Here is a 21,001-nt window from a genome sequence, read left to right on the forward strand (position 1 = left end):
AAGGATTGAAATACGTTTGAAAATGATATGCTACAATAGGTAGCACGTCCGATGTTACGCGCGTGAAATGATTAAATATACATTTTACAATTAATTGTAAAATAAAATACGTGTTTGCTACCTTTTTACCCTTTCCCTCGTTTCACCTCCTTCAAAGAGGGTCCTTTCTAAGCATATTTTTAAGGAAGAAAGAAAGATTGTTTTAAAAAGAACGCAGGAAATTTACACGAAAATTAGAGCAAATTCGATGTGTAACGCAAACGTGTCACGTTGGAGGTGTAACCGATATTGGGTGGACCTTGATAAGTGGTTCGAAATACGCCCACTTTTAACCGAAGATATCCCTCGTTTCCGTTCATTCGATGCAGTTTACGGGGAACTTTTCGACGAAGAGGTTCGCGTACAGCATCCGGCAGGAGATGCTACAATAAAATTCGATCCAATACGGTTGGAAAGACTCCGCTGACATGGCCACGGGATCACGATGGCTGCTGCTGTTGACTTGCTTGGGATTCTGCACGGCGTGGATGGACGAGAGGTCTGGAGAACGCAATTTCCGCCAGATCCGATCTCTCCGCCGAGAGAAAAAGAAACTTTCCGCAGGTGGAAACGTTGCATATAACGTAATTTTTAACGCGTTTCAGGCCTGTGCTGGAGTCTAGAGACGGAAATCTGTTCATTTCCGCCGCGAAGGACAGGAACATCACCCTGAAGATCCTCGGGGACGGTTACGTGAACGTGAACGAAATTAATTTGCTCCATGTCGCGGAAACGGTACCGCAGCAGTCTCTTCTTCTTCCCGAAAAAATCGTCCTGGTAGCTCGAAGATTCACGTCGATTCACTTTCAGGCGGACAGAGCGACGCGTTTGATCGAGAGATGGAAAACCGGATATCTGGCCGAGGTAGAATCGAATCTACAGCGGTTGATGCAAATTGTGGAGGGACCGGAAGGTTTGGAAAGAAGAGTAGCCACGATCAAAGGCTTCGGAGATGGGAATAGCACGTTTCAACCGGAAAACTTGCCGAAGAATCAGGTAAGCTCTTCTAGAGCGAAAGATCATTCTGAAAGCGTTGATGTCCGATTTCGTTTGTCGTTTGCAGTCTAACGCGGGGATGAACACCAAGATGCGCATGGTTGTTCACCGGGTAAGTACGGAAGAGCTGATTAAACGAAACGAACAGGTAATTGGTGAGATTTGTTCTTTAGATACGACACGTGGAGGACAAAGTGAAGTCGATAGAGGCGAAGTTGAAGATAAACGAGTGCAGTAGCAATCCTTGTATGAACGGTGGCTCGTGCCAGGACCTTTACGAAGGATACCAGTGCCATTGTCCGTCGAATTGGGAGGTGAATTATAAAATATTCATTATTTCCCCTCCTTCTCCACCGTCGATCAATTTTCACGGTGCAATTTTAGGGACCAAATTGCATGGTGGACGTGAACGAGTGCGTTCGATTGTTGGGTACAGACCTTGGATGCCAAAATGGAGCTACTTGTCACAATATTCCAGGATCATACAGGTTTCCAACATTTCCTACATTTATTCAGAAATATTCACGTCACTTCTGCTCCAATTTTCAACGCTTATTCGCTTAATTTTAATTATGTCAGATGCGACTGCGCTCCAGGATGGTTCGGTCTTCATTGCACAACGAAGAAGTCCGTTTGCAGTACCGAAAACTCTGACGAACTCTGTGGCCACGGTGTCTGCGTCGCAACCGGTTCAACACTCGGTTACACGTGCATCTGTGACCAAGTACATCACTGGACGCTAATTTCGAGATGTAGAATAAATTAATGGCCAATTGGAATGAGGAAAATGTTGCGTTCTTCCAGGGTTGGCAAGCGGATGGTACCAATCCAGCCTGCATTAAAGATGTGGACGAGTGTGCCGGAAACCATCGGCCATGTTCCGTGAACCCTTGGGTCGCCTGTCGCAACGCTCCTGGCACATTCTTCTGCGACGCCTGTCCTCGTGGGTATACAGGAAACGGCTACTATTGCACTGACATAGACGAGTGTCAGCAAGACAACGGAGGCTGTAGCACGTCTCCCAGAGTTCAATGCATCAATACGATGGTAATGTAGAAAATTCAGCGTAATTGTAACAGTGGCGACAGCGATCCGTGGAGTCGCATTTCAAACTTTCAAAATTTCCAACTATCAAGCTTGCAAAATATCAAAATTTCAAAATTTCAAACTTTCGAACAGGGTTCCAGAATGTGCGGTGCCTGTCCCACAGGATACCGTGGCGACGGTGTAACCTGCATCTACGTCGGTTCCTGCGCGATCAACAACGGCGGCTGTCATCCATTAGCCACGTGCGTCGAGAATCCAGCTCTCACCAGTGCCTACGTGATTTGTCGTTGTCCGAATAATATGGTGGGCGATGGAGTCGGTCCAAACGGTTGTCAGAAATCCGGAGAAGTCTCTACGGTAGCCTGCCCCAGTAATCGCTGTGTGCACGGCAGCTGCGTTCTTGCGCCCCACACGAACGATTATATCTGCCTGTGCAATTTTGGATACACCGGTGAGAACGCTTCCTCCGATAATCACTCTTCCTTCTCTTTTCACTTCCTTCAATTTCTTCCAATTTCTTTCGTTGCTTCAGGAATGGCGTGCGACGTCTCGATAGACCCATGTTTCCCGAACCCCTGCAAGAATAACGGTGCCTGCCTAAATTCGAACGGTGCAGCAACTTGCGATTGCGGATCCTTGTACACAGGCAGCAGATGTGAAACACCGCGACAAACCTGTGGCGGTGTATCCAGGAATCCCGTGGGACATCTTCAGTTCCCGATAGCCGGGAACGTTTATCAGCACGGGCTGAGCTGTGCTTGGGTCCTCATCACCAACAGCTCGCTCGTGCTGAACGTCACGTTCTCCAAGTTCAACTTGGAGCAATCGATCGATTGCAAATACGATTTTCTCCAGGTACGCTACACAAGAGAACCTAGTCTCTACGCTTTTTTCTTCCAAATCGTCCAGATGTTTAACGTATCGTTCATTGGATACATTAGATACACGATGGAAAGAACGCAGGCAGCCAGATAATCGGCAGATTTTGCGGCAAGACTTTGCCCCATGAGAATGGAAGTATCGTGTCCTCCCACAATTCTCTGTACTTCTGGTTCCACTCTGATAACAGCATATCGCACGACGGATTCGCGTTTCACTGGAATAGCACCAAACCTGTTTGTGGCAGCACTTTGACGGGCGATTATGGTACGATCAGCTCTCCTGGATCACCGGGCAGGTATCCACCCGATAGAGATTGCTATTGGCAGATCAGTGTGCGATCCTCCAAGCGGATACAGATTCATTTCGGGCAGCTGATGCTCGAGGAGCATCCGAACTGCGACGCGGACTTCTTGAAAGTACGTACCGCGTGAAATTAACCCTTTACCTCGCGTTACTGTTATTTATTCGTGAAAAATCCAGTGTTTCAGCTAGTAATTGTAGATTAAGCGAAGCGATATTTACACAGATCTCTACTATACACGGTGAAACGCTGGGATTGTACTGTAATCACTCTCATCCAGCACCTCTGGTGGTACCATCCTCGAAAGCTGTCGTTTATTTCCACTCCGACAGCGCTGGTCAAGATGCCGGCTTCCAGATCCACTATTCCGCCATCGAAGGTGACAAAACGGCACATTAATTAGAAATAAATCGTTCCTCGACTGAGCTACTTTACACAATCACAATTGTTCCTTCAGGTACGCCAGGTTGTAACGGAGTATACACTAAACCTTCCGGTACTATCAGCAGCCCTGAAAACCTAGATACGGACGGAGAGATAGAGTGCGAATGGAAGATCCAAATGCCCGTTGGTGAACGGATAGTAATAACCTGGTCCGGTTTCTCCTTATCTGGTGCTAATTGTCAAAACGAGAATATCGAGGTACCTCCACATATCTCTCATTTTTCAGCATAGATCGAGATCTAAACTACGTGAAAAATCCTTCGTTTCTACCAGATTTACGACGGAGATTCCAGCGAGTCTCCCTTGATAGAACGATACTGCGGCACCAACATTCCACCTGTCGTCAGATCGAACTCGAACACTTTGCTGATCATCTTCAAGTCGAAACTTTCGGCGAAAGGCGTGTTCTCCCTGACGTACAACGTTCTCTGCGGCGGTGTGTTCACCGAGGATAACGGTATCATCGAGTCACCTGGATACCCGAGCACGACCCACCCTAACAAACTGTGCGTCTACGAGATCAAGCCATCGAAGAACAAAAGGATCGTCTTGCATATGCTGGACGTGGACATTCCAGGACTAAGTAACACCGACTGCGACTACGTGTATCTGAGCGTGTACGACGGACCGAACGAGAACTCTCGGCGTTTGGATAAAATCTGCACCTCGGCGAGTGTCACGGGTGGGCCCGACCGGACGTATTACTCCACGCACAATTTCATGTTCCTCAAATACTCGTCCACGGAGGGTTCCGGGGGACGCGGCTTCCAGGCGAACTACACGACAATTCCGACCAGTAGGTGGAATTTCTCGCAGAGAAAGTCATTTCCATTGTTAACACTAGGTTTACGGACATTTCTTATATACCTATAGCTACAGACACGCGTCAAATTGACCGCATATTTTCTTTAAAGGGAAACTTATTTTATTTAAAAACAACGTATTATGCACTATTGTGAAATTCGAAATCCGTCAAAATGACGCGTCCCGTAAACCTAGCGCTGGAGAAACTCTTCCTTCGCTTTACCTCCCTCCTGTCACCTCACAGACACGTTGTTTCTGAATTTTCCACCGAAATTTGCAAATTTTGAAAAAAGATTCTCGGCAGGTCGGCAGCTCGACGCAGCTTCCGTGCCAGTCGATCTCTGTCTCTTTCACAAACCTCTTCCTGTGCCTTTTAAAAACCACGTTGGAAGAGACTGAAACGTTTACGATACTGTGCTTAATATTCAGCGATGCTGCGTCTAATTAGAGATCGATCTGTTTGAAAGGATGCGGAGGAATAAGCACAGAGTTGACTGGAACGATCCAGACACCGTTAAAAGGCGGCTACTACGAACAAGACATAGATTGCATCTGGACGTTGCAAGCTCCAAGAGGACACGTGGTTCAGCTGACCTTCTTGTCGTTTAATCTGGAGCAGAACATACGTTGCCGGCACGACTACGTGATGATCTACGAGACCCAGGGACCCGACATAGTCGTGATAGGAACGTACGTAACGAACTACCTTTCCGAATCTAAGCTTGAATTCTGTATTCACCGAATCATTCGATAAACGTGCGATTAAATGTGACAGTTACTGCGGATCGAAGACACCGCCGATAATAATGACACAAGGGAGCACCATGAACGTGGCTTTCCATTCCGATTCGTCCATCAACCGCGAAGGATTCATCGCTACTTATCTCTTCATCGACGCGACCAAAGTCTGCGGCGGTCACTACGTGAAAATGACCGGCGTGATTAGGACGCCGAATTATCCCGAGCGTTATCCCGGTAGAAAGGACTGCGAGTGGATAATCGAAGCACCGAATAGACAGAGGATCATTCTCAACGTGAAGAAGTTCGATTTGGAGGAACACTCTAACTGTATATTCGACTACCTGGAAATTAGGTGAATTTTGTATATCTAGATTAGGGAGTAATGGTAAGAGTGGAAAACAGTCCGGGATAATTTCGTCGAATTTTATCGAAATTTGTAGAAATGGTGGCTACGATACGTCGCCGTTGATCGGGAAATTCTGTGGAACTGTCATACCCACAGAAATTGTAAGTCAGACGAATCAATTGTACCTGAAGTTCGTGTCTGATCCGACTGGATCGCATACTGGATTCGACATCGAATGGGACAGCACGACGTCTGGTAAACGAGGAAATATACTCCTTAACGCGTTCGCTACCAAGCGTCAATTCTTTACATCTCAATCTAAAACGTCATAAAAATTGCACAGTTTGAGTATCACGTGAAACTGATAGAAATACAGATGTTAAGAGTGTAAATCGCGGTAATTCGAAGGATAAGGGACGTTGCTTGAACAGAACGACGGTAGCGAACGCGTTGAGAGATACCATTTGGAATAGTTAGTTGAAAGAATTGTTTGAAATGTCTCAGGTTGCGGTGGCACTTTGACTGCCGCGTACGGCGATATCATTTCGCCGAATTATCCGCACATGTACAGCCAGCTAGCTGACTGTTACTGGAAGATCGCGGTGGCGGAGGGCAGTTGGATTCGATTGTTAATAATCGACCTGCAGCTGGAAGAACAGGACAAGTGTAGATTCGACTACATGGAGATATCCGAGGGTATCGATCGCCGTAACAGCGAGAGATACTGCACCAGTCCTTATCCAAAACTCATTCAGAAGAACTCGAACGTAGTGAACATTCGGTTCCGCAGCGACTTTACGAATTCCGGTCGCGGTTTCCATCTGAAGTATGAAACACGTGAGTCGATTCCCTCAGCGGCCGCATTAAACTTTGCTCCCGTTAAATGAATCCCGGTATTGACCTATCTGCATCACTCATTCCCTCCAATTCTACCTTCTCTCCCTCTCTCTCTCTCTCTCTCTTCGTTATGAAGAACACCCAAATTTTTAACGATCTATCAAATTTCGATCTACTTCTACAATTATTTAACCAGAGAATATATTAATCACGAAGGACACCGAAATTTTCCATTTAACGATCTACCTCTACACCGAAAAAATGAACAGATTTCTCTAATATCCCGACGATTCTTCCTCGACAGTATGTGAAAACAGGGTGCACGGTTTCCACGGCGTGATAGAGTCGCCTAATTTCCCGAACAAGTACGAGCACAATCTGAACTGCACCTGGACAATCGAGGCGCCTGTCGGCAACGCGATCAACCTGACCTTCTCTCACTTCGACCTGGAGACTTCTGGCACTCAAAATGCCTGCAAGTACGATTACCTGCAGGTGAACGAGGGCGAGGACAAAGACCATCAGACCGAATTGGCGACGTTCTGCGACACGGATGTTCTTCCACCGCGGATTCACTCGTCGAAGCATCTGGTGTTCGTCAGATTCGTCACAGACTCTATGATAGCGTTCAACGGATTCCGTCTCGAGTGGGTGGTAGACGGTTGTGGCGGACACCTGACCAGGCCTTTCGACGAGTTCACGTCGCCTGGATATCCGAACTCCTATCCGAAGAACATCGATTGCGAGTGGCTGATCGAGGTCGATTACGCTCACAGCATAGAGCTGACTATCCACGACGTTAGTATACCACGGAATAAGATTCCTTCCACGAAACGATCACCTGCTGGAGGAAAACGTACCACGTGTATGCGGTTTTCAGATAAACATCGAGAGGCAGAAGGGCTGTTACTACGACAAGCTTCAAATCTACAGCGGCGAGAACGACGCGGCACCGTTGCTAATCGAGCTGTGCTACTCCAGCAAACCGATAGTGTACACCAGCTTCGGGAACAAGATGTTCGTTAAATTCCACTCCGACATATCGTACTCGGCACGTGGATTCAACGCTAGCTACAAAAGCGTGCCTGTCACCTGCGGCGGTAAATACACCGCAGACACGGGGGTGCTATACTCGACGAATTATCCACAGAACTATCCTCACAAACAGAACTGCGAGTGGTTCTTGCAGGTGGATCAGAATTACGTGGTTAATCTGACCTTCACCGACTTCGACATCGAGGACACGAAGAACTGCACAGACGATTACGTCGAGGTTTCAAGATAAACGAATAGACAAGCTTATTTCTATCGGAGAAGAGAGGCTGATTCCTGTTTTTCTTGCGCAGATATACGACGGTCCAACCAAGGAGTCGCCGTTAATAGCTAGACATTGTCGAAACCAGTTACCACCGTCTTACGTTTCGTCTGGAAACGAGATGTTAGTGGTGATGAGGACAGACAGTATACTGGCAGCGAAAGGATTCTACGCGGAATATACCAAGTCCTGTGGCGCTCGTATCATCGTGAGGGATAACGGTTACATCAGTCCGATAGAAAGTTACACCGGCAAGTTGAACGAGAATCCGAATTGCACTTGGATATTGATCGCCGAGGATCCAGGTGAATTTTCTATTAGACGAGCATAGTTTTATTTCTGAACACCCTTTGTTTTTCACACTCGCTCTTGCAATCCTCTTTTCTCTCTTCGCTCTTCCCTTTCATTCTCGCTCACACACCGTCACGTTTTGTCACAGATTTCTACACCCATTCACACACCCTTCGTCAACGATTTTCGGTTAAGATTTCTTATCACTCGTGCATTTTCATTCAGGAGAACTGTCACTCGGTCCGAACAATCCACACTCGCACGATTCGACGGTCATCAGGCCCAAACATTCTTATGTCACATCCTACACGCACACACGTTCGGTTAATTGAAATGTTTGAATTTTCTTCTTTTTATCGCGACAGCCGATCACGTCACCGTAACGTTCACTCATATGGAGATAGTGGTGGACGGACTAGGCTGGGACAATGACTGCTCTTGGAACTACATAGAAGTTTTCGAAGGGCAGGGTTCCGATGGGCCGTCTCGTGGCAAATGCTGCGATAACGTTGTGCCGTTGCCGATAACCAGCTCCGGGAATGCACTCACCGTGCATTTGTACGCAAGTTACGACTTCTTTGGACACTTTGCGTTCACCTATTCGGTGCTAAATTCAGGTAAACGACGCGACCGCTCTTTTTTTATCGCACCCCGTTCACGGTATCTGTCTAGGGAGAGAACTTGCTCGCTCGCATCTCGATATTGGAAAGAAGTTGTCGCGAGACACGTCGCGCGTTTATTCTTAACGTTACATTTAACGTGCAAGAATTATTACACACGATAGATAAAGCGTGTTAACGCTGTTTCGTAACGACGGAAAGCGAATTTTAATATCGAATCACATTCCGTTTGCCCTTTCGAATCCGTAATTCTTATCGATCTTACTGCAGCATGCGGCGGTACGTACACCTCGTATCAGGGAAAGATCGCCTCGCCAGGCTATCCTAACACCTATCCGTTGAACACCGAGTGCATCTGGATCATAAAGAACTCACCTGGGAATAAGCTCAGCCTGACGTTCTCCGAGTTCGAGCTGCAGCAGAGCGAAAATTGCGACTTGGATTATCTGGAGATACGCGAGGACAGCGGAATTGGCAAGCTGATAGCCACAGCTTGCGGGACAGACGTGAACCCGGTGCAAACTGGCGCTACGCTCTGGATGAAGTTCAAGAGCGACGGTGACGACGTGGGCAAAGGTTTTGTGGCTGAGTTCAAGGTGGTAGGTGGTAACGAGCTCAGTGCACCTACCGGAAGGATAACCTCTCCTCTTTACCCGATTCCCTACAAAACTAGAGAAGTTATAACGTGGAGAATCGCGGTGAAGTTTGGATGGGTGATTCGAATCGACATCACGGACATATTCATCGAGGACATGCAGGAAGAAGGATGCTTCTCCTATCTTAGAGTTAGTACTTGTCGCTTAGATATCTGTTCTTTCGAGTCGTAGAAAATGACGAGAGATTCTGTGGACAGGTGTACGACGGCTACGACAAAGAGGCGCCTATTTTATTGGAAACCTGTGGTATGACCATTCCTGAGCCCATCACGACGAGCAGCAACATTGCCTTCGTCGAACTGTCTACCGAAATTATGCGACAGGGAAGCTGGTTCGATTTAACTTGGCTTCAGATACCCAGAGAAACCGAGAGTTACGAGCAAGACGATATTATATGTAAGTTCTCGTCGATCCTATCGAGTGAAACACTTCGTGTTATCCATGATCGTGTCTCGTCGCACAGTGTCAGAATGCAACAAGGAAGTGGCTCTAATGGGAATCCATAACGCGACCTGCGAATTCACGTCACCTGGCTATCCAAACGGCTACGATAACAACGTCCATTGTGTCTGGGTGTTCACATCTCCACCTGGTACTCACCTGGTGCTCAGGATACTCGCGATGGACCTGGAGGAGTCTTCCAACTGCTTCGCAGACTCCGTCACCGTTTATTCCGGCAATGCTGCAATGAGCCAAAATAACGCCGAATTGGTGCAACAATTGTGTCTGTCGAACTCCACTGCCGCTTTGATCAAGGCGGGTAACGTGATGACAGTGAAGTTCGACTCTGACAGTTACATCAACGGAACTGGCTTCAGCGCGTACGTCCATCGAGGTACGGTGATTTAGAAATGTTTCACAGACGAACAGCGAATTCTTCTGTTTCCCACTTCAATCCTTGTGCGATCGTCAGACCAAGTTGCTCAACGTTTCTCTCTTAGAGTGCGGTGGTAAGCTGCAAGGTCCGAACGGAGTGATCGAGATCAATAACATAACCGTGGATAGAACAGCTCGTAGCTGGCAGGTGCTTTGCGAGTGGGTCGTCGACGTGAGACCTGGACGAATGATAGAAGTGAAAATCGTTCAGATGTCGATACAGCAAGGTCCCAGTTGGACGTGCACTGCTAACTATCTAATGGTAAACTTGAAGAACTGTGCGAAAATACCGGGTTTTCAAGCGTGTAATCTCATTCCACGGAAATTTGTCTTCGTTACAGTTGAAGAACGGCGGTGAGAAAACGTCTCCTTTGCTCGGAGCGGGTAAATACTGCGGCAACGTGATACCAGCGCCGCTTCAAACAACCGGAAATCGACTCTACGTGAAGGCTCTGGGCATTCGATCGAACATCAACTTCAAATTAACATACAGGTGATAATTGTCGATCGATCCTTCGATATTTAACATCGCACCATTGTCGAACCCGTTCGATCTTTCAGAGAAGTGAGCACGAATTGCGGTGGCGAGTTCGTACTGTCCAAACAGCAGACAGAATGGGAGATTAAAACACCGAATTACCCTAACATCCCTCCGCCGTACTCCGAGTGCACTTGGACAGTGATGTCCCCCGGTAAAGAGAGAATAACCCTTCATTTCGTCGATAGATTCGACCTGAGTTACACCATAGAGTGAGTCTCGTACCTTCCGGTAATTTCAATTAATCAAATCGGCGAAATTGCGAGAGCAATAAGGGGACGAGAAATATTTCAGCTGCGAGAAGGAGTACGTCGAAGTGAGAGACGGCGGAACGGACAGTTCCAAGTTGATTGGACGATACTGCACGGACGTTGCACCAAGTAGCATAGCTAGCACCGGAAATATGATGTACGTCCATTTCTACACGGATATTCCGGAGCCGAAGAACGGTTTCAAAGCGGTGTTCAGTATTCAAGGTTCGTTTCCAAATCTTCTGTCTTCTCCTAATCAACGGACCAAAATATAAGGTTCCATTCCCTCGGAAACTTTTCGAATTCGATCCTTTCTCCGACAGACTCTTGCGGTGGAACGGAGAGAGCAACATCCGGTCTCATTTCATCGCCAAATTATCCGTTCTTCTATCCGAAGAATCAGACCTGCGTTTGGTTCATAAACGCCCCGGTCGATCACACGTTGAAATTGACCTTCCTCGACATCCACTTGCCTGGCTATCGGCGTTGCAAAAGCATCGATCATGTGGAGATCAGCGAGATTCTGCCAGGAAACGATACCAGTGAGTCGAGACAAACGTACAGATCAAATTTCAACCAACTTTCTCTCACGTTTCTTTCGTCTTCAGAGTCTCTAATTGGAATGTACTGCGGCCTGACACCGGCTACCGTGGAAACTTCTTCCAATCAAGCTGTGGTCACTTTCCACAGCGATAATTTCGAGAGCGCGGTCTACAGAGGCTTCACGATGACGTTCCAAGCCAGCCAAGAAGGTACTCGCTACTTCGTTCAGTCGTTGACGAGAATAATTAAGAATTCGACGTCTGTTACAGTGTGCGGAGGCGAGTTCACCGCTATGGAGACAACGATCAAGTCGAACGGCTATCCTAACATCGCGACTCGTGCAAGGTACGAGATTAAACATTCACGATAAAGCTAAATCTCCTGTATTTCACGCTGTGTTACGTGTCATTCGACAGATACTGCGATTGGAGAATCAAGGTGCCGAAAGGATACCACGTGGTCGTTGAAATACTCGACTCAGACATCATGTCCCCCTCTGAAGCACGATTTGGTTATTCAGTAATGGTTGTTATTATTAATCCCAATTCTCTTCGCTTTTATCATCGCCGCTCTATGGTTGCGCAATTTATTTCATTTCTTTTCGCTCTCAGTTCTACAACGATCTACGGTTCAGATCCAGGATCAAGGTGCTGCAACCGAACATGACCGGGCAACTGATAAAAAGCTCCAGTAACACTATGATGATCGGTTATTACTCGTCTCCGGGCTATCGTGGATTCAAACTGCGTTACCGTGCTGAAGCACCTGCTCGTACGATTTTGACCAATTTTTTAACATATCTTTCAAGTTTCTCGGTGATTCAAGGATTATCGTCGATCTTTCAGCTTGCGGCGGGATCATAACCTCTGTGAAGGGTAAATTATCAGGTCCGACAGTTCGACCGTTCAACGAATCCTCCTATTACTGCCAGTGGGACGTGAAAGCACCTCAGAGCATGGTGAACAACACAAACAACACAGGATTGACGCTGTCGCTGTCGGTGACCGGCATGGTTGGCGGGCTGCGCGGCTACGCGTACACTAAATACTGCTACAATTATCAATACATCTCTCTGACTGGTAAGATTGACACACCTAGTTAACACATTGCGTAAATAGAGCGGAGAGGTAACGTGGCTTGATTTTTAAGGGCTCGGTATGATCTGCGGGAACTTCTCGGAACCGGTGTATCTGAGAAGTCCGAAGCTAATTAACGAGTTGATCGTAAGTACGCGAATGATAGTGTAGATTAACACTGTTGGACGGTGGTGCACGAACTTGTTCGTATGTTGCAGATAGTGAACAGCTCGCTGGGTAAACCGATGAATTTCACACTCCAGTACGAATGGCAGCCCTGCGGTGGTATTCTTCAAGAATTGTCGAACGTTATAAACCCGCCTAAGAACGTGTCTTATCCTATCAATTGCGTCTGGCACGCTAATTACCCGGACAACGGGGAAATGATTAAGCTGCACTTCAACAGGCTGCATTTAGGTGGCTGCGACAAGAATTACATCAGCGTCAGGTACTCCTAATCGAGCTAAACGTCCTCCGAAACGTCCTCTATCTCGTTTTCGATGCTTCTCTCAGGAACGGTGGACCGAACTCGCCGGAGATAGGCAAATTCTGCGGTAACGTTCAGCCGTACAACATAACCAGCACGTCGAACCAGCTGTGGATCGAGTACACCGCAGCGGAGGAACCGAACGACTTCGAGTTCGTTCTGGAACCGGCGAACAACGGATGCGGAGGCGCGCTACGCGGCACGAGCCGCGAGATCGCGTCGCCTAAGTAATTCAAAGCTCGATAACTCCGGCACGAAACAGGACCGGACAGATGTTTAACTCCGGGAAATTCACCGTTGATTACAGGTTCCCGTCGCAGTATCCGAACAACGCTGAATGCACCTGGGAAATAACCGCGTACAACGGCTACCACGTCGGCCTGGTGTTCGTCGATCGTTTTAATTTGGAGAGCAGCAACAACTGCGAGAAGGATTACGTGCAGGTGCGTGGAAAATTTGCATGGTAATGAGTTTCGCGGGATACGGTCGACTTTACCGTCCTGTTTGCGTGAATATTAACAGCGAAGCGCATGTTTGATGGTGTTATTGTCGCCGTTTCTAGCGGGAAACGCGGTGTAAAATTATCACCGGCCACCGTGCACGGACAGACGTAACTGTAATTTAAACGAACAGAGAGAAAGAGAAAAGATTCTACGTAGAATTGTATGTTTCGGGAAAGTACAGGCTTTCGATTGGGTGATGGAGACGAACGGATCAACGGGAGGAATGTGGAAGGACCTGGGCAAAGTTTGCGGGAGAAACACACCGAAGCCGTTAAATTCGACCAGCAATCGCATGAAAGTGATTTTCCACTCGAACGAGGCGATTCAGGGTGACGGATTCCGTGCAATTTGGAACGAAAATTGCGGTGGCATTTTCGACGTCACGTCCCACGTCAAGGTTATCCAATCACCCTCCTATCCTAATTTATATCGACCGAATATGTTCTGTAATTACACCCTATTGGCGCCTGACAAGGATATCATCGTGGAGTTCCTGTATTTCCAGCTTGAGCACAGTAATAACAATGAATCTCGTTTGATAAGAAACTCGTGAATTACGTGTACAACGTGTCTGACGAATTTAGGTAGGAAAGACTGTCATTTCGACAATTTGACGATCTCGGCAGTGGATCAATATTCGGTGGAGGATACTGTATGGTGCGGAGAGAACATGCCGCCTATTACCAGATCACTCGGCAGTATGGTAATCGTGTTCAGGACCGACAGATACATTCAACGAAATGGTTTCGTCTTCAAGTACTATCTCAACGGTAGATTGAAATGTCGTTATTAAAAAAAAAGAAGGAAAAGTCGACGAGTCGATCGTTCAACCTTCTCTCTTTTCTATTTCCTTCTTTGCAAAGAGTGCGGCGGAACCATGAGAGCTCCAGGAGAGATCAAGTCGTTGATGAACGGTGCGGAGTACTTCGGAGGAGTAAACTGCTTGTGGAAAATCGAAGCACCGCCGGACCAGAGTATCGTCCTTCGTTTCGAAAAATTCGAACTCGAGTACAGCTACAGGTACGTCGCGATCTCGAGCAATCTCGCGCAAATCACTCTCTGATGCTACGTGTATCTTGCACAGGTGCATATACGACAGCGTGAAAATCTTCGACGGTCCGGAGGAAGACGACGAGAAGAGGTTGGCTCTGTTCTGTGGAAACTTAACGGAGCAGCTGCAAATCGTGAAGTCTAACTCAAGTTCCATGGTGGTCCACTTCTACACGGACAATTCTCGCCATTTTGGCGGTTTCCTGGCGAAGGTGAATTTGTCGAACGAACAGTCAGAGCTTAGAATTTCATTAGAAACCGACGTTTCCATCTTACTTCGAATATTTCCCTCGTATCGCAGGTTCTATTCGTGAAGAGTGTCGAGGCAGGATGCGGAGGTACCATCGATCTAACCACCACTCAAAGTTACTCGTTCAGGACGCAGAAGGGTTCGACTTACGACAGCTTGGAAGACTGTCACTGGAACGTGATAGCAGACGCAGGAAAGAATATCAAGTTCACTATCAACAGTATAGACGTCAGAAATGCTACCAATAGAACAGCCCGTTCTGACAACAAGTGTACCGGCGATTATCTCGAAGTAAATCTGTCTAATTAACGAAACTCTGAGACGAGATAAGCTTGAAACTCAACTCATTTTCTATTTCGTTTAGGTTCGCGACGGAGGTGGTCCTTTTGCCGAGCTAATCGACAGATACTGCGGCAATCAAATTCCACGTCCTGTATTGTCCAGTACGAGGTCACTTTGGATACGATTCATGAGCGATGGCACGCTGGAAGGTGCTGGAATCACTGGAACGTTGGAAGTAGTAAACGGTGAAATAAATTAGACGTCGATTCGTTGCTCTACGTGAAATTCAGGATGCTTAATGGTCGATTTGATCGTTGCAGCGTTGTGCTCTGTAGCTCCTCATCTGAACAGCGAGAAGAAGCTCGTACTGACCTCGCCGAATTATCCGAATAATTACCAGCAAGGTACAAGGTGTCGTTGGCAGTTGCAGTCGTTCAAAAGCTCCATCGAGAGAATGAGGATACAGTTCTTGGACTTCGACATGCCCGAGTCTGGTACATGCGAGAACGACTTCCTTCAGATAACAGACGTACAGGTAATTCATTCGACACTTCTGCTTCCATCGAGATATTGTTAAAAACATAAATTCTTGTGTAGAATCGAAAGTACATCGACGAAGGATTCGGCGAGAATTTCATTTTGAATGGTCACAACCAGCAATCGTCCTACGGAGACGTAAGTTTGTACGATAAGATTTGATAGGATATTTAATTTCTTCTGTTCGTATAATTCACAGAGTTCGTATAATACTCCAAGCACCTCTTACAAATACTGCGGCAACAGTTTGCCTCACGATTACTACAGGTAACTACGAACTGTTCCATCAGAATTTACAGTGTTATTGTAAGTGTTTTCTTTCGAGACAGCTACAGCACAGAGATCGAGGTAATGTTCAACGGTATCACTCCTGGCCACAGAGGTTTCAAGCTCGAGTACAGTAGCGCCTCCTGCGATCGAAATTACACAGGTGAACAAGGACGAATAATCCACGAGAGCATCGACGACTGTTGGATGACGATCACAGCACCTCCGAATCACACAATCTCCCTTTATTTCAATCAGTTCATGATCTACGATCCGGAGATGTGCACGAAATCCGCGTTGCAAGCAAGTGTTTCCACATTTTCACGGATAACGTTCCGATTTCGAAATGTTGTCTCTATTTCACGTATTCACTTAGGTGTTCGACGGTGGTTTCAACGGCACGCTGACAGCGACGTTGTGCTCTACAGCGCTACCCAATCCTATTTTCAGTACCGAGAACAAGCTGAGTTTACATTCCTGGACTGAATGGCCCACTAGCTTCGAGTACTACGACATCACGTACACCACCACGGACAAAGGTATGAAAATGGTGCGAGTGTCGCGTTCGATATTACTCTATCGCGATCGGTGCGCTGTTTGAACGCTGCTACGGTTACGTTGCTCTATCAGCGTTTTAGAAAACAGATAAGACTTCTCGCCGAAGGAAAATAACGCGCGCGGGTGTACGTGTGGGAAATGTAAATAAGGACGAAGTGAGTGAAAACAATGAGTAGATCGATTGTATTTAACTGCGTTGCAAAATTCATCGGTGAGAACGCGTGTTACAAAATAACGAGATTTTAGAGGTAAACTTTTTTCTGGAATAGAATATTTCTTTGCTCTGCGGTGCACTTGAATTTGAATGACAGCGAAATTTTGGGCTTGCAAACACAGGGTGAACCGCTTAAGATTACTGGACAGTTCGAAATTTTTTAAGACGATTATACTACATTGTTTCTTTTTTGCCAAGTTCTCAAGATCACCTTCCAATTTTTCACAGGTAAACCTGTAATTTCTGAATTCACTTTTTAGCGGATGTTGAGACGAGTTCCTCGAGCATCTTTCTCTCAAATATATAAGTATCTATTCTTCAAACATGTGCTATAATCGTCCCAAAGACGAATTGCCATCGGTTTACTGGCAACAAGATAATCTAAGGTTCACCCCAACGTTTGCGCGATAATAATCGTGCAATAAATAAGTAATAACGATGGCCAGGTCGTGGATGCGGAGGTCGAATATACAATTACGCTGGATCGTTCTCGTCGCCCCTCTATCCGAACGAGTATCGCAACAGCACGGTGTGTACGTGGGACATTAGCGTGCCACGAAGTCTGAAACTGGTGCTGGAGTTCACGGTGTTCGACATCGGCACGAGGAACAACTGCAACCCGAACTTCAACAACGTGGAGATCTACGATGTCACGAAGACCGGGGAACTAGATCTGGCGAACATCTACTGTGGAGGGGTAATTTCATATCACGATCGTGATTAATCGCGATTACGACGTCTATTTTAGAAGCTAACGACGAGATTACGTTGAACTTTTTTTTCTTATTGTTGCTCGTAGGATGAGCCAGCGCCGTACCAAGCCACGAGTAACCGATTGGTCGTGAAATATATCTCGTCGATGAATAACGTTGGAACAGGTTGGAAAGCGACTTTCAAGGGTCAGGATAGCTAAGTCGAGACGAACGATTTACAAAAATATTTATTCTTCGTATATGTATGTACATTTCGGGTTCGACGCGGTGTATTTACGTTCGATAGATCTACTACAGTTTCAGGTCTATCGATCGTAGTAAGGTGAATAATTTTCGATAAAATTGCTATTTGTAAATAATACAACGTTTGCGTGACTCGTCGTGGATCCATATGAAATAAACGAGATTTAATACAACGTGGTGCTTTCTTATTGGTCGATGAATATCGACCGAGATACCGGAAACTTGAGAAATCGATAACGACGAACGCTGTTTGCTAGGGGGAAATTAATTTCACAATTCTCTTAATATCCGCGAATCGACGATGCGTGATCGATGATAAATGACATTTCAGAATGTCGCCAGAATAAAATACTCGAGCATCACGCCTCTTCCTCGTTAAATTCTTCGTTGTTCTCCTCTGCTGCTACCTTTGAACAGCCTCCCGCCTTTCCATTTACCGTCTTCACTTCGTCGACCACCGCAAATTGCTCCACCTCTTCGTCCTTTGGCACGTCCACTTCCTGCTCCACTTTCCTCGCCTTTTTCACATCTCGTTTCGACCTGCTCTTCTCAGCCTTCTTGTCTTTCTTCGATTTTGCCTTAGGCTCTTCCACTTTCAATTCCACTGGTACTTCCTCCACTTCCTCTACAGTGGTCTTCTTCTTCTTGTCATCCTTCGTCAATTTTCCAGATTTATCCGCGGTCCTGCCTTCGAACTTCTTCTTCGATTTCTTCTCACCCTCCAAGCTGCCCTCCTCCTCCGCGTTCGGTTTCTTCTCCTTCAATTTCTTGTCCTTCGGCTTCTTCGAGTCCTTCTGGCGCACCTCCTGCGCATCCACCGCGTACTTGCTCTTCTTCTTCGATTTATCCTTCGGCGACTCGTTCTTAGATTTACTCTTCACTTCGGCGTTCTCCTTCCCCTTCAATTTTTTATTTTTCGACTTCTGCCCTTTGCCAGATTCCTCGTTCACGGCGACACTCTCGGATTGACCCTCCGCCTTCTTCTCCTCGGGCTCGCTGTTCTTCCTCTTCCGCGACTGCACCTTCCTGCCATCGCCGACCTTCGATTTTCCCTCCCTGAAACAAGGAAATGGAGCACCGTGTAACGCAACGTAGTCGCGAAAAGTCCCCTCGAAAGCAAAGTCCATCGACCATGACGAAAGATAAGAGAGCGGAACGAGCGCAACAGCAATTGCGTAATTGTCGCCTAGACGAGTACAATTCGATGCAGTTAACTGCATCTCGTTGGAAAACTCACTTGGAATAAGCTACATCCTTGTTCCTCTTCTCGTGTCTGACCTTGTCGTCGACATCCTTGCCAGGTTTTTTCGCGAACGTCTCGGAGGCGAGCACCGTGACAAATAGGAGGACGGTTAACAGTAGCCAGATCCTGAAGAAACGCGGACAATAAAAGTAACGACTTGGCTAAATAACAAACAACGAACGGGGAATGTAACAAAGATATTTCTCTCACCGCATGTTTCTTCCTTCTCAGAGCAGATATCTCCAATTTCGATAGATTTCACGTTTATAGATCACCGTAGGTACGATCGAAACGAAGATCCAGCACAACACTGACTCCTATTCGCTTGCCCCCTTATATCTTATACGCGTCTCCGTTGATATCTCGATCAACACTCGTACACACTCTCTGGCTCTTCGATCGCGCTGCTTGCTGAACGTCCCGTGATATCTGTGTCGATATCAGCGTGAAATCAATCACCAATACGGCCACGAGTTCGTCGCGACGCGCAAAGTTCGAAGTACGAGAGTGGAGTGCTCGTGGTAGTTCAACGTATCTCGTGTTTTTAACCTAGAACAAGATCAATTTATCCAACACGCAACATCGTTCCTCTTCTCTTAGACGAATTTCTTCGTGCTTCTCTTATTTTTCTTCCAAATTTTTCTCCCCTTTACCGTTGCATCAGTCCGCTCCCCTCTCGTTTCGCTTCCACGAGACGCGATATTTAGGTCGGTCCGTATCTAATCTGTCTACTTGCCACCGCTGACGTCAGCCGAGCACTCAACGAAGTGCCGCACAGCGTAACAAACAAGTGTTGATTTCACAGGTAATCGCGAGGGAGGTCTCATCTCGTTCCACGTCTTTTGTCCGGTGAATTTTCGCGAAACGACCTTCGAGTACCACCTCCGGACGAAGAATTTCATTTCTTTCCGAGACTCGAACGATTTGTTCTCGCGTTTTGGCCTTCGGTAGGTGGTAGCGTAAACAAATTTCCGGTGAGATTGATCTAACCGCGGTTCTCGAGCTTGTTACGTGTTGCAGCGTGGTATTTTTGCTAAATTTACCGCGAATTTGAGCGTGGGAGGACAAGGAAATTGGTCTTCCACGGAAGTTCCAGGTTATTCTGGAGAAATTCAAGGTCGAGGCGCCAACGACGAAACGATGGACCACTGGCAGCAGGTTTCTACGTATTTTTCCAGACTGAAATGAAAGATCGAGCCGCCAGGGGGAAAATAAGCAAATGGAACGGGCTGTTTTGTTGCGTGTAAAGAAAAGAATCGTAAATCTAAGACCGACTATTATTGATACATCGGTTTTTACGATTCTGCACGTGTTTCTTGATTAAACAACCGGAGTTTCCGGTTATTACGGGAACGCAAACAGGTGTTTTACGAGGCGTCCGTAAATCTCGTCGATTTTCGTTGTTAACTATAGAACAAACGAGATATCGGACGATTTATTTTCTGCTATCTATTCAGATAAATCCGCTGAGTAATCCCGTCTTTTTCTCGCAGAATGTGTTTGTCCAGTAGAAATCGTTCGTTCGCATTTTCTCTTATCGTTCGATTGTTCTGTCTAGAGAAAAATACGCGCTTTCCTGGAATCTATCGGCGTCGTTAACGTATGACATTCTACGCGGTTTATTTTAAGGTCTACCTTGGATAATACAGCATGATCATCGTTATTGGTCGACTCGAGGGAAGAATTGTACAGCATTGACGCACGTGTAGAATCTCCTTACGAAATTTTTCACGAATTTCCGACAAAGGTTTCGCAATAATTAAAGAAAGCCAGTGTTTACTGAAATTATATGTAATTATATATTTTTTCATTTGTTTATACGTATATATACCTTATATACTCATAATAGTAAATTTATGCCATGGATTTCTCGGCGATCAATCGGTTCGTTTACAAAATGGCGTGGTTTTGCTTGAGAAAGATGTACTCTTTCTTTCATCTTTTCTTTTTTTGTCAGAGAACGTCCATGGACAATAACGATTTATCGAGATCTCGCGTCTGTTTCGCACAACCTGAGACAGATTCGACTTCGAAATTGAAAACGAAACGAT

General features: G+C 46.5%; 2 protein-coding genes across 2 annotated transcripts; one reads left to right on the forward strand and one right to left on the reverse strand.

The window, feature by feature from the left end:
* The first annotated feature begins 477 nt into the window (after nt 1–477).
* Nucleotides 478–18,046, forward strand: LOC108578419 (cubilin homolog). The gene is made up of 51 exons (XM_017941744.1): nt 478–538; nt 645–774; nt 850–1,035; nt 1,209–1,349; nt 1,420–1,523; nt 1,615–1,759; nt 1,840–2,082; nt 2,215–2,533; nt 2,615–2,985; nt 3,024–3,380; nt 3,491–3,644; nt 3,723–3,907; nt 3,983–4,505; nt 4,981–5,203; nt 5,289–5,606; nt 5,695–5,855; nt 6,105–6,437; nt 6,742–7,235; nt 7,318–7,710; nt 7,784–8,057; nt 8,409–8,660; nt 8,934–9,448; nt 9,517–9,715; nt 9,783–10,154; nt 10,261–10,457; nt 10,537–10,688; nt 10,757–10,945; nt 11,028–11,209; nt 11,308–11,526; nt 11,593–11,736; nt 11,797–11,872; nt 11,944–12,052; nt 12,139–12,298; nt 12,373–12,606; nt 12,677–12,750; nt 12,822–13,051; nt 13,117–13,317; nt 13,398–13,533; nt 13,775–14,108; nt 14,178–14,363; nt 14,457–14,613; nt 14,678–14,855; nt 14,945–15,184; nt 15,258–15,420; nt 15,496–15,710; nt 15,773–15,850; nt 15,912–15,979; nt 16,042–16,282; nt 16,356–16,518; nt 17,198–17,448; nt 17,551–18,046. Exons 1-51 carry the CDS (start codon nt 528–530, stop codon nt 17,662–17,664), a joined length of 11,094 nt encoding a protein of 3,697 aa, XP_017797233.1. The 5' UTR covers nt 478–527; the 3' UTR covers nt 17,665–18,046.
* On the reverse strand, nt 17,818–19,464 carry LOC108578421 (splicing regulatory glutamine/lysine-rich protein 1-like). Its single transcript, XM_017941746.1, has 3 exons — nt 19,161–19,464; nt 18,945–19,076; nt 17,818–18,763 (listed from the first exon to the last, which is right to left on the reverse strand). Exons 1-3 carry the CDS (start codon nt 19,163–19,165, stop codon nt 18,067–18,069), a joined length of 834 nt encoding a protein of 277 aa, XP_017797235.1. The 5' UTR covers nt 19,166–19,464; the 3' UTR covers nt 17,818–18,066.
* Between the last annotated feature and the right edge of the window lie 1,537 nt (nt 19,465–21,001).

This window comes from Habropoda laboriosa, unplaced genomic scaffold, assembly GCF_001263275.1.
Source record: "Habropoda laboriosa isolate 0110345459 unplaced genomic scaffold, ASM126327v1 scaffold5, whole genome shotgun sequence".
NCBI lineage: Eukaryota > Metazoa > Arthropoda > Insecta > Hymenoptera > Apidae > Habropoda > Habropoda laboriosa.